The sequence below is a fragment of the Ptychodera flava genome, chromosome 2 (assembly GCF_041260155.1).
Source record: "Ptychodera flava strain L36383 chromosome 2, AS_Pfla_20210202, whole genome shotgun sequence".
NCBI lineage: Eukaryota > Metazoa > Hemichordata > Enteropneusta > Ptychoderidae > Ptychodera > Ptychodera flava.
The window spans coordinates 41,449,982-41,463,614 of record NC_091929.1 but is presented as its reverse complement, the minus strand read 5'-3'; the positions used below and the strand labels follow the sequence as shown (position 1 = coordinate 41,463,614).

The 13,633-nt window shown below is 39.1% G+C and overlaps 1 protein-coding gene across 1 annotated transcript; it reads right to left on the bottom strand.

The window, feature by feature from the left end:
* Positions 1 to 1,046: 1,046 nt before the first annotated feature.
* Positions 1,047 to 13,326, bottom strand: LOC139120940 (uncharacterized). Its single transcript, XM_070685533.1, has 8 exons — positions 12,754 to 13,326; positions 11,589 to 12,185; positions 10,657 to 11,268; positions 7,812 to 8,423; positions 6,916 to 7,527; positions 4,474 to 5,085; positions 3,057 to 3,666; positions 1,047 to 2,750 (listed from the first exon to the last, which is right to left on the bottom strand). The coding sequence occupies exons 1-7, from the start codon at positions 13,253 to 13,255 to the stop codon at positions 3,206 to 3,208; spliced, it is 4,008 nt and encodes a 1,335-aa protein (XP_070541634.1). The 5' UTR covers positions 13,256 to 13,326; the 3' UTR covers positions 1,047 to 2,750; positions 3,057 to 3,205.
* Positions 13,327 to 13,633: the final 307 nt, after the last annotated feature.

Genomic DNA, 13,633 nt, shown 5'->3' with positions numbered 1-13,633 from the left:
TGTGTTGGGGTAAGATTTGGATGGAGACTCCCACAAAAAGCCAAATTTTCCTGAAGGTCGTTTGAAACAAGTTATATTAAGGAAAGGCAGTAACGTAAATATACGAGTAGACGATGTAAACATCTTTAATATTTGTTCGCAATTATTATTTTATTTGAATGGCAACAATAGATGAAACAGTGACGTACGGCGCTGCATTGACTCCAGTATGATTCTGGAATTTCCCCCGGCGCTGCATCTCATCAAGTTTTTTTCTTAATCCGCACACGAACTCCTTCCATCCTAAATTCGTTACTAGCTACTTTCACAAACACTACTGGAGGGAGGCGGGAGCATTGACGGGGAGCCTGAAATATCAAGATTGGGCAATTCGAAAGGATGTTGGGACGTAAAGGGGAGACGAAAGAAAACTCTTTCTGATTGATATGAAGTATGTTTGGTTATCAGTTTTAAGCTATAAAGGTTGGTTAATTTTGGGGTGGTTGTATTTTGTGTATCCACTGCACTTTCTTGTTCTACTCCCTGAAGCTTGATGAAAGTCCACCACAGCCATACGTGTACAGTCAGCATTGTTATTGTCCAAAATAAGTCCGGACAATGATTACGGTGAGATTACATGAGTACTTGTCAAACAGAATTATGTTATTCTAGCATGCTTTTGGGAGTAGAACAGGAAAGTGCAGCCGATACACAGAACAAAGCATACTTGATTCGCCTAAAGGTAGACCTAATGTCCTTTAAGTAATTTGTATTATATATATATATATATATATATATATATATATATATATATATATATATATATATATATATATATATAAATATATATGAGTGTGTCTGTGTGTGTGTGTGTGTGTGTGTGTGTGTGTGTGTGTGTGTGTCCCCTTCAAACATTTTCCACGCGACACCTTGATTATCAGTCAAAACCGATTGAGTTCTTTAACATGTTTGAAGATGCTACTATATCAGTGTCATTTGTACATTCACACAAGTTTTTCTTTAAAAATCGCTAAAAAGCCAATCAAACAAGAATGAAAATATTCAGGTTATTGCTATATCTTGACATTATTTATTTAACAATTTATGGAGTTTGGGTCTAATTTCCGGGTTCCTTGTAAAGTGTTTGTACAATGATACATAAAAGCACTGATGAACAACATACAGAAAGAAAAAAGAAAAAGAGGATCCATAAAGATCCATTCATTATTGAAATACACTAACGTATGCATGACTTGGAGCAATATTCATATTTTAGTACTGTACATTTCAAGTTCATAGCTCTACAGCTAACACGTTCACATAGTGTGCATACGCCTTGCCTGCTAAAACATTGCAGCATGGGAACAATGTTGAGAGCAATATGAAACATAATTCATTTTATAGTACTTATTTATTGATATTTCGTCTACATGTTACCACCATAGCGTGTACATGTTACCACCATAGCGTGTATTTTTCACTACAGAATAACCTGCTTTTTTTAAATATTCATGGAGAAATATAGTTCTATAATCTTGCAGCTTTTGATGTCACCTCGGTTGTTTGTAATGAAAATTTTCGAGAAACAGCAAAGAAAACTTTTTAAGCTTTTGCTTCCTTATCTCTATAATCAAAATTTGGTTATAGGAAAAGTAACCACAATTCTACAATTCAAAAATTCAAAGTGGCCGCGATGTCCTATGTTAAAGCCATAAGGAAAGTGAAATTTTACTTTACTCCACAGGATTCAGAATGAGTCAACACGGGCAAAGGGCACGTAAATTGTAAGAATGTTTGAGTCCGAAAAGCTATCTTGGACGCGCACTCTACATATTATGCCAATCTCAAAGTCTCGACTGAAGGCTTAAGGTACAAACTGAATAACCTGGTTAAAAGTTTACCCAGAATTAAGGATGAATAAAATTATCAACAATCCTGATATGATAACCTCTTAGGATAAACAAAAATTTGCTAATATTTTAATTATTGAATTACATTTATACATACCAAGTCCGAAAAGCAAAATAAACCAATCTGACCGTGTTTCATCCCCTGAAAGATAATTATCATAACATGATAAATATACTTTAATCTTGATCATTCATTAGCAATGTCCTCTACAATATGAAAGCTACTAAATATTAGCCTGAATGGTTTTCAACAAATGTCCCCTATCTCCATGGAAACGTCACCTTCCATATAAAGATCTCCAATATTCCAAGCAAATACATCGCCAACAAGGGAACAATTTCTTTCTAATTCTGAAATTACGTCTACCGGAAGTACCCTTGACCACATGTTGAAATGTGTTAAGCTGCCAACGAGTGCCTGGTTTGTGTCATATCCTCCACCGACAGTGTCCTGTTCCTGGCCTAAAACTAAATAGCCACTGCTTTTCACCCCATTACCGGATTGGAACCCACGACCACTCTTGGTAAGGACGCCATTGTGGTAATATTGCCAGTGACCATCGCCTGACGACCACGTGAAGCACACGTGATGCCATGCACCATCATCGATAGGCGGGGCTTTGATGATTAGCAGGGCGTTGCTGATGTACACGTGGAAGCCATCGCCAAGATAGTGGATTAAAAATTCATTGTCGTGTTCAGATGCAGCATAGGACACCAGAGCTGCATTGTGTCCAACCTCGACGATTTTTGCCCAAATGCAAGCAGTCAGACTGGACATCTCAGGTATCAGTTTGGAGACAATTACGTTGGTATTCGGGCTCCGCAGTACAACAATCGTGCGATTCGAGATATGCGACACTGGAAGAAAAAGTATAACAAATTAAGCGAAAAATTTAACTTATCGTAATGTCGATTTTGATGACCTTAATAATGAGACCGTAAAAAACGACCATGAAAATACCTTCATTCGGAATAATTAATTTACCCGTTTTATCGTTGGGAATAGAGCACTGGAACAATTACAAGACATCAAATATGAGGTTTAGTTGAGATTTAGTTGCTGGTTTGTCTGATGTACGAACCTGTGCCTTATGAAGGATATAAGAGTTCATTTTATGTGACATTAGGGTGCAATTTCGCTAGAGGACTGAACTTTTCACTTACAGCATACGTCTTCTATCTTCAGAAGAACGTCCCCCTCTATGAAGAGATCACCGATATTCCAAAAAAGACATCGCCACCAATTGAACAATCTCCGGCAGTTGCAGCAATTTCATCGGCAGTAAGTGATCTGGACCACAAGTTGAATTCTGTTAAACTACAACCATTGCTTGATTAGTATCATATCTTCCTCCGACAGCGTCCTGTTCCTGTCCCAAGACTAAAAATCCACCACTGCTTATGGTATGCCCATTCTGAAAGTCACTTCCTTCTTTGGTGATGACGCCATTGTGATAATATTTCCAACCGCCATCACTAGAAGACCACGTGATGCACACGTGATGCCATGCTCCATCATCGATAGGCGCTGTTCGAATAACTAGCAGGACACCGTCAATGTACACGTGGAAGCCGACGCCATAATAGTGGATTAAAAATTCATTGTCGTGTTCAGAAGTGGCGTAAGACACAAAAGCTGCATCGTGTCCAGTCTCATTTATTTGAACCCAAATGCAAGCAGTCAAAGCAGAGAGTGTGGGAATTGGTTTAGATACAACCACATTGGTACTTACTGAAGTCAGTTTGAGTATTGTCGTATCTGAAATATGAGATACTGAACAAACACAAAAAGAAACCTTTTAAATGTGTGGCTCAAAAGGCCTAGTATTTGCCTCTCGGTTCTTTTAGAAATTAATTTTGCATTTACAAGTTCTAAAATTACATCTATTTGACAACACTAGCTGTGTATGTTTTGACATTTCTGCTCTGAGCAGACCCTAAAGTCCAATGGAAATTCCGCCTCACATTTAATCAAGTACCTCCATTGGAACTACTGTGACGTTATAACAAGATGGCTCCCCAAGTCAATAAACCTCTAGCAGTATTGGACAGTAAATACCGAAGGACCTGTATATCACATAGCTTTTGCGTTTCTTTCACTGAGTAAATATATGATATCTAGATTTTGTATAAAGCTACAAATATGTGGCCATATTCTAGGATGCACGCTAAGACACAATATACATTCAAAACAATGAAATTAATAGAAAAAAAATGGAAGCAACTGGCCATGAATATAATAACATAAAATGACTTCGGAAAATATATATGAAAATATTATGACTCGCGGATTTGGGGCCTTGAAAAGGCGATTACATTTCAGGTTCAAATATGAGGTAGAATTTATTCTTATCGGCAAGAATATGAAAACTCTGCCAGACATGTCGAAATCTTTTTTTCGGAATCCACCAACAATGTGAATACTTTTTTGCCAAAACATCAACACACCAAATTTCACAACTATGTTTAAAGATCGTATTTATTACTTTTCAGCTACCCCTCCAAATATCTAATGTGGAATTCTTAACGCAACAACCTGAACATAGAAAGGGTGGAGTAATTATTAACAGAATGTACTTACAACAGACATCTTCAATCTTCATTGAAACATCGCCCTCTATGTAAAGATCACCGATATTCCAATTGAAAACATCGCCGCCAATTGAGCAATACCCAGTGACGGTGGCAATTTCATTATTATTCATTGCTGTTGACCACATATTGAATTCTGTCAGACTACCAACCAGTGCTTGGCTTGCTTGGTAACGGCCTCCTACGGTATCCTGTTCTTGTCCCAACACCAGAAAGCCGCCGCTCCTTATGGCATACCCTGTTTGATGTCCACTGCCAGCTTTGTTGACAACACCGTCAAGGTAATATTTCCAGCTGCCGTCACTTGAAGACCATGTGATACACACGTGATGCCATGACCTATCATCGATCGGCGATGCTGGAATTACCAGAAGTACATTGCCAATGTACACATGGAAACCAATGCCAAAATAGTGGATGAGAAATTCATTGTCATGTTCTGGCACAGCATAGGAAACCAGGGCTGCGTTGTGTCCATCCTCGTTGATGTTCACCCAAATGCAGGCACTTACAGCAGACAACTCAGGAATCATTTTAGAGACTATTACGTTTGTGCTATCTGTCTTCAATTCCAGGACAGTTCGATCTGAAATGTGGGACACTGAGAGACAAACAATGTTATGTATCTTCGATATGAAATGTAAGTATACATACAGAAAGGCATTAATATTAACAATAGCACTTTTAATAACGCATTTACATGTACCATCGAAACGACAAGCATGTGCACCACCATCACCAACACAGCAACAACTACTACGTCATGTCCACTCAATCATGTGGAGTATTCCAACACAGGTGAGCCTAGATTATCTTCTTCGAACAAAAAATGCATGTTGTCACCATAGTAATACTTGTCCCCGTCATCCATTCCATCGCAGTGAACATCATTCTGACGTAAATTTACAGTTTCTGCTGTAATTTCAAAGTCAAGTGCACGATACTAGATGGCAGTTAGTTGGTTCCAAAAGTCTTAGCAGCATAGCCAGATTCTTACCTCTATAGCGAGATATTATCTAAATTGATTATTCTTGCTAAAGAAAGAGATTAATGTAGCAATAAATCGCACCCAGCAATGGTATACCCGATATTTTGACCAGTTCGCGACATAAAATCACGAGCGCTAGCAACAGAATTCACAGTGAACTGATGAAAACAGAGTAGTACCCATTGCTGAAGTGTTTTTTTTACTGTTATGTCATAATAGTGTTCCATTCGTGCAATACTTAGAGGTTATTACCCAATATCACCTGTTCCTGTGTCGTATCAGCATGAGTGTCATTTGTGCTGCGTCAGACACGAGACGAAGTCGAGTGTCTGACGCAGCACAAATGACACGAATGCTGATACGACACAAGGAACAGGCGATATTGGGTAATAACCGATTTATCATATACCCATGCCCATAATTTTAGGGAATTTTTACTAATAGAACGAAAAACCTTTAATTTTGAGGCTTTACTTTATTACGCCTTGCGCATAAATATCAGAATGTTTATGTGAACAGGCTTCATTCATAAAGTATACGACGAAGATGTAAACATCACGCGCGACATCGCTGCAAGTCGTCCATATCTCAATGAAACCCAAGAAGAAAGACACCCGGATACAAAAATCGTCATACAGAAGGAACATTTTAAGGTGCAATATGCTATTACAACTGTAACCGATCAAAAACTGCTCAACTTTAAATCTATCCTGATTTCGATCGTCGTACGGCACGGAGCTCGCGCGGAGAGGGGACGCCATTTTGTTAGTTTACCTTTAGAGTTGCCATGTCAACAGTCGTCGAGCACGCGACATCGCTGTCACGCCACGCGCTCACTACCTGTTCGGTGGAGACCGTGCACAGTGCCGGCGCCGTGCGAACGGCAGAATGTTTGCCTGAACTTGACCAAAAAATACCATGGGAAAACAGTTCAAGACTCGACGTGAAAATTCCGTATTTTGCAACCAGAAATACCAGTGTTCCTCGAAGCCCTTCAAGTTTTACGTCGGCGACATCGCTTCGCAGGCGGGGAGCGGCAGCCATTTTGTTGTTTGCATTGTTTACCAACAAACTGCTAATGTAGTTCGGGAAAACTCTAAAACTGATGACGTTCATCGTGCATATCTCGACGTTTACCGTGAAATATCACCGCTGATATTTTACGTTGAAAGTCACTAGGATGTAGCAATATGGGCATGGGTATATGATACAGCGAATATAGCACCTATCTTGACGCCTTTACTAAAAAGATCGTTTGCATGTTATAACATGGAATATACGAAAATATACGAATAAGTGAATTAGGTAAAGTGCTAAATGGCTAAAGGTGAAAACATGAACAAATACCAAATCAATACAAATCTATCTAGCATTCTCTTAATTACAATATTCTGGGTGGCAACTGTCATTCAGATGTTTTCAACAAGAAAGAGTTCGACTTACAGCATACGTCTTCACTTCTCTTTGAAACATCGCCCTCAATGACAAGATGGTCAATGTTCCAAGCGAACAAGTCCCCGAAATGAGAACAGTCTCCGACAATGTCTGTGATTTCACCATCAGCCAGTGCTCTTTCCCACATATTGAATTCTGTCAGACTACCAACAAGTGCTTGATTCTGGTCAAATCGTCCTCCGAGGGCGTCCTGCTCTTGTCCTAAAACTAAAACGCCGCTGCTTTCTATGCCATAATGGGTCTGATAATCACGGCCAACGCTGCTGACTGCCCCGTTATGATAATACTTCCAGCTGCCATCATTTGAAGACCATGTGATGCACACGTGATGCCAAGCCCCATCATTGATTGGCGCTGCTGTGATGACGAGAAGTACATTTCCGACGTACACATGGAAGCCTACGCCAAGATAGTGAATTAGAAATTCATTGTCATGTCCAGATACGGCGTAGGATACCAGTGCGGCATCGTGTCCAGCCTCTTCGATTTTCACCCAGATGCAAGCAGTCACAGCGACCAACTCAGGGATTGGTTTGGAGACAACAATGTTTGTGTTTACCGTTTTCAGTTCGAGAATGACTCTGTTTGCGAATTGTGATTCTGCGAAGAAAACCAACAAAACAATAAAATGACTCACAGTGGTCGAAGAAGATTCCTATCCGAAGACTGCTTCCTCATAAAATACCAATGCCCGTTACTGTCTACCTGTCAAGAAATCGTCTTAAAATTTGTTCAAATTTTCTGATTTTTATAATTACAAGGAATCACCTTCCTAAGAACGAGGCTTGTCACACATTTGTGATACAAGTCTTTGCTTTTCTGTCAATATAGACAATGCTCTGGTAATTTCGATTATAAGGCAACATTTGATGCTTGAAACTTACCGCAAACATCTTCTGTTTCAAGAGAAACATCGCCCTCTATTTGTAGATTAGCAATATTCCATGCGAATACATCACCAAAGGTTGAACAATCTCCTACCACTCTTTGAATCTCATCCCCACTGAGCATTCGAGACCACATGTTGAATTTTGTCAAACTACCAACAAGTGCCTGGTTTGTATCGTATCGACCACCTACAACGTCCTGTTCTTGTCCCAACACCATTACACCTCCATTTGCTATAGTATAGCCAATATGATGAGCTATACCAGCTTTATTGACAACCCCATTGTGGTAATACTTCCAGCTACCATCATGTGAAGACCACGTGATGCACACGTGATGCCATGACCCATCGTCAATCGGCGATGCTGCGATGACCAACAGTTTGTTTCCAATATACACATGGAAGCCAACGCCAAGGTAGTGGATCAGAAATTCATTGTCATGTCCAGGTATAGCGTAAGAAACCAGAGCTGCGTTGTGTCCAGCCTCGTTGATTTTGACCCAAATGCAAGCAGATATCGCAGTAAACTCGGGAACCAGTTGAGAGACCATGACATTTGTGTTAGTGGTCTTCAATTTCAGAACAGTTTGATCTGAAATGCGAGACGCTGACAGACAAAGAACGTTATGTAAACGACATGCAATGAATGAATAGCGTGTTTACAGCAGCAACAAGCAACAATGGTGCCATTTCAAGGACCATCAAAACGTCAACCACTTCCCTTACTATATCGTGTTAACGCAAACATTTAGCCAACCAAACTTCGACAGCCTAAGGGAGGCTTCAGTTATTATGACCGGGACTGGACCGGTAAAATCCGGGGGGCCGTGGGGGTCACCTTAAATTTGAAAACTGTAACGGGAGGTCATTCATTTTTCAAACAGCCCAGATAGGGCATGAACATCTTGCCTTGGCAATTCTGAGGCTTGTCTTATTGGCAATCGAGCTCATTGAGGGCAATGAACAATTCCTATTATTTGCATATTAGAGATATAGCACGTTTTGAAACTATTTGATTTATACCTTTAGACTACCATGAAAAGTGAAATAATACTTTTAGGTGAAATTCCAATATCATAATTGTGTCCACATCTGAACTTTTAAACACCATATTCGAATCAAGCACATTTGTATTAATTGTCAAACACCTATAAAAGCACAGATTTAGTTAGTATTGTAAAACAATTATTTATAGTTTTCTCATAGACTCAAATGTATAGTGAATCAACATTTCGGTTAAATTCCAAAATCAAATTTCTTGCACACACATCAACTTATAACCACCCTAGTCTCATCAAGTACTTTAAAATGAATTGTCAAACGTCTATAAAAACACAGATTTAGCTAGTTTTGTATTGGAAAAAAATATTCATAGTTTCCTCATAGACTACCATGTATAGTGAATCAACGTTTCGCTGAAATTCCAAAATCAAATGTTTTGCACACACATCCACTGGTAACTACCCTAGTGTGATTAAGTACATGTATATCAATTATTTAACGTTCATAAATACACAGATATAGTTAGTTTTATATTTTAAAAAATTGTTCATATTTCTCTCATAGACTACACTGTATATTTTATCAACATTTTCAGTGAAATGCCAAAATCAAATTTCTTGTACACATATGCACTTGTAATCACCCTTTTAAAACAAGTACAATAATGTTCATGATTCAACGTCTAAATATGCACAGGTATAGCAAGTTTGGCATTGAAAAAAATTGTAGAGAGTTTTCTCATAGACTCCGATGTATAGTGGATGAACATTTTCAGTGAAATTTCAAAATCAAATTTTTGTACATATACAAGTTGTAACCACCCTATTTTCAAATATCTATAAATGCATAGATATTGCTAGTTTTGTATTGAAAAAGTATTACACAATTTTCTCATTGACTGCCATGTATAGTAAATCAACATTATCAATGAGATCCAAATATCAAATTTTTGTACACACACGCACTTGTTATCTGCCACTGCAAGCAAAGTACATTTACATCAAACATATGTAAATGTACAGATATAGATTGTTTTTAATGGGAAAATGTAAATACTTTGCCCAATAGACTCCCATGTATTATAATTTGATATTGTAGGATGAAGCACTAAATCTGCCACATTTTGCCTTCTAATAGTTGAGCAAAATATGTTGACCCTCCCCAAAAGACATACGGTAAATTTCATGTCCCTTCAAGACCCTTCAAAAATGCTTGCGCAAAACATTTGCGACCCACCTGTACTTTCTGTCCAATGCCTTTCTGGGGCATCGATTTCAAAATTATAGCATGTCAGAAGGGGAGATTTGAATGCATTGTGAGTTGGTTGGGGGTTATTTGTAAAAATATGAGAATTCTTTTTTGGATTCTATTGCCCCCCCCCCCCACCTCCAGAGGTGTTTGTGTATGAACTTAACTCAAGCTGGGGGCTCATAAAAAATTCTGTCATCTCAAAAATTCTCATCTGTTATCATGGTCACAGTTTGTTCTTACGTTTGTTATTATCAGCAGATATTTCAAAATAAAATGTGCGACTCTAGGTTTCAGGGTTTTTTCTGAAAAGCCTGAAAAAGCCTGAAAGGCACATAACAAGTCTTTAGTTCATGGCGACATGTTATTCATATTCGTCATTGTAAAGTAGAATTCGAATGAAGAAGAACGACGAGAAGTATTATTACAAAAAGGGCCAATAGATGAATAAATATATGACCAGTAACATCGCACTATGGCCGAGAGGGAAAACACACAAATCTAGTATGTGCAATGTCTGCCTAGTATCTCTTAATTGGAGTAATTGAATGGCAAATAAAACTGCTACGAACTTTTCTAATTCTACTTACAGCATACGTCTTCACTCCTCTGTGAAACATCACCCTCAATGACGAGATGGTCAATGTTCCAAGCGAACAGGTCTCCCGAAATAGAACAGTCTCTAACAACATCTGCAATCTCACCATCAGTTAACACTCTTTCCCACATGTTGAATTCTGTCAAACTACCAACAAGAGCTTGATTTTGGTCATACCGCCCCCCGAGGGCGTCCTGCTCTTGACCTAAAACTAAAACGCCGCCGCTTTCTATGTCATAATTGGTCTGATAATCATGGCCAGCGCTCTTGTCAACCCCATTATGATAAAACTTCCAGCTACCGTCCTGTGAAGACCATGTGATACACACGTGATGCCATGCGCCATCATTGATTGGTTTTGTTGTAACGACTAGAAGTACATTTCCGACGTACACGTGGAAGCCGGCACCAAGATAATGGATTAGAAATTCGTTGTCATGTCCAAATACAGCGTATGACACCAGTGCCGCATCGTGTCCAGTCTCATTGATTTTCACCCAAATGCAAGCAGTCACAGCGACTAGTTCAGGAATTGGCTTAGAGACTACTATATTCGTGTTTGTTGTTTTAAGTTCAACAATGGCTCTGTTTACGATAGGTGTTTCTGAAAGAGCAAAGAGCAGCCGTGTAACTTATAGAGGTCGATAACGTTACCGAATACCGCTTTTTGAATATTGGAATCACAATACACAAATTACACAATATGCAAAACCACTCATACCTTCAAAGGTACCTTTCAGCAATCCTTAGAGACAGCTGGCCATGTTTATATTATATAGAACGAGAGTTAAATTTCCCAGTACTTTCATAGTGAGTGAACTTCATATGCTTTTTATAGGCTGTCGTGTACATGCAGTTGGCTGCTGAAATAACCGTGCCTGGCATCTGATCAATTGTAAAGCAATTTTGATGTATGAGACTTACCGCAAACGTCTTTGGTTTTCAAAGAAACATCGCCCTCTATATGCAGATTAGAAATATTCCATGCTAACATATTACCGGTGATTGAACAATCTCCTATTATTGATTTAATTTCATCTCCATCAAGCACCCTTGACCACATGTGGAATTGTGTCATACTACCAACAAGTGCCTGGTTTGCATCGAATCGACCACCTACAATGTCCTGTTCTTGTCCCAACACCATTACACCACCACTTGCTATCGTGTATCCAGTATGATAAGCTGCTCCAGCTTGATATAGAACACCATTATGGTAATACTTCAAGCTGCCGTCATGTGAAGACCACGTGATGCACACGTGATGCCAAGCACCGTCATCAAGAGGTGGTGAAGGAACGGCCAGCATTTTATTGCCAATGAAAAGATGGAAGCCTATGCCATAATAGTGGATTAGAAATTCATTATCATGTCCAGGTATAGCGTAGGACACAAATGCTGCGTCGTGTCCAGACTCGGTAATTTTCACCCAAATGCAAGCAGTCAATACAGATAGTTCAGGGATTGGTTGAGATACGGTCACAATTGTTTCGGTCGTCTCAAATTCGAGGGTTGTCAAATCTGCAACGGGGAAGCAACATTAAACTGTGAAGTATTTACTAACAATGTGTTACGGCTGTTATGGCTTTGTTCTTTGTTTGTAACCAAACCTTGTTTGTATATATCCGTTGGGAACAGAATAATTGTGATCGATTCCTTGGAATAGAAGAATCCAAGACGCAAACAAAACTAATTTCAGAAAAACAATAGAAAGCAAGCAAACAAACGTGAGAGAAAAATAAGTGTTCTTCTGTTTCATACAGAGTAAGGAGACAGAATATCAATGCAAAACAACGATTATAAATGCCGGTCGGTATGTTTTTCTTTGGTACAATTTGCCCTAACCTTTTGTCCACTAACCTTTTTGTATATAGGTTTACCTGCCCTATTGGAAATAATGCTAGCGATAAAAGATATTTATAATACACTTATTCTCGTTGACCTCTACGCGCAAGACGGGATTTTGAGAAGAATTTAGGGACACGATAAATTGGTGGAAAGAAAAACAGTTTTGATACACTAAAGAAGGGTTGTTAAAGTACTACATTGAGTGCACTGAACTATTATCTGTGAAAATTAATTAACTTACCATCATTTTGACTCGTCTGACTTGTTCCTGTTATAATGGCTATCTGTTCCTGTAGATGGTTGATTTCCGAGTCTCTGTCTTTCAGCTGTTGTACAAGACTTGAAATCTGTTCAGTAAACGAATCATACATGGTGTACACGGTATTTTGCAGATTTTGGACGATTTCATTCTGATGATAGATCAGATCATGATTGCTCGTCTTTTCTTTCCGCAAAGCTCTCATTTCCGCCCACACATCAACTATTTTCGATTCAAGTCGTTCGACATCGGCTATAACGTCGCCAAACTCGACCAGCGTCTTGTTAAGGTCAGGGCAGGTGCCATCTCCGTCAACGTTGAACGTAAACACATAAGCGCAGACGTCGGATCTGTGACAATAATTGTCACCAGATAGACATTCCTCACTTCGGATTAATCCCGGTTGAGCGAGGCCGACAATCCAACCACAAAACAGAAAAGTTGTGACTGCAGTCGTAAACAACCAGGGAGCGGTCTTCGCCATCTTAGCGATTGTGTTGTGACATGTCCTTGGGTACTGATTTACAGCGAGATAACTTTACCTGTACCACTGAATAGGTTAATATTGATATTAGATAGTGCGTAATCTTTATTAAGGTAGAACATGCCTCAGGGACATATATTCGGACTCTCAGACTTAAACGATCCCTTTTGGCCCGTACCACTTGTTGGGGCTCATTGTGCAGCACATGGAAGAAGCGAAGTTTTCATTATCTTATTTTTGTTGACATTGGAAATTTTATTCTCCCCATAGAGTTAACACAGGGATGGTGGCCATTTTGAATTTCAAGTATCAGTAAACATTAGACAAATTGTTACTCTGGTATCGGATTTTTGCACAGTGACTCCTGATTTTTGTTTT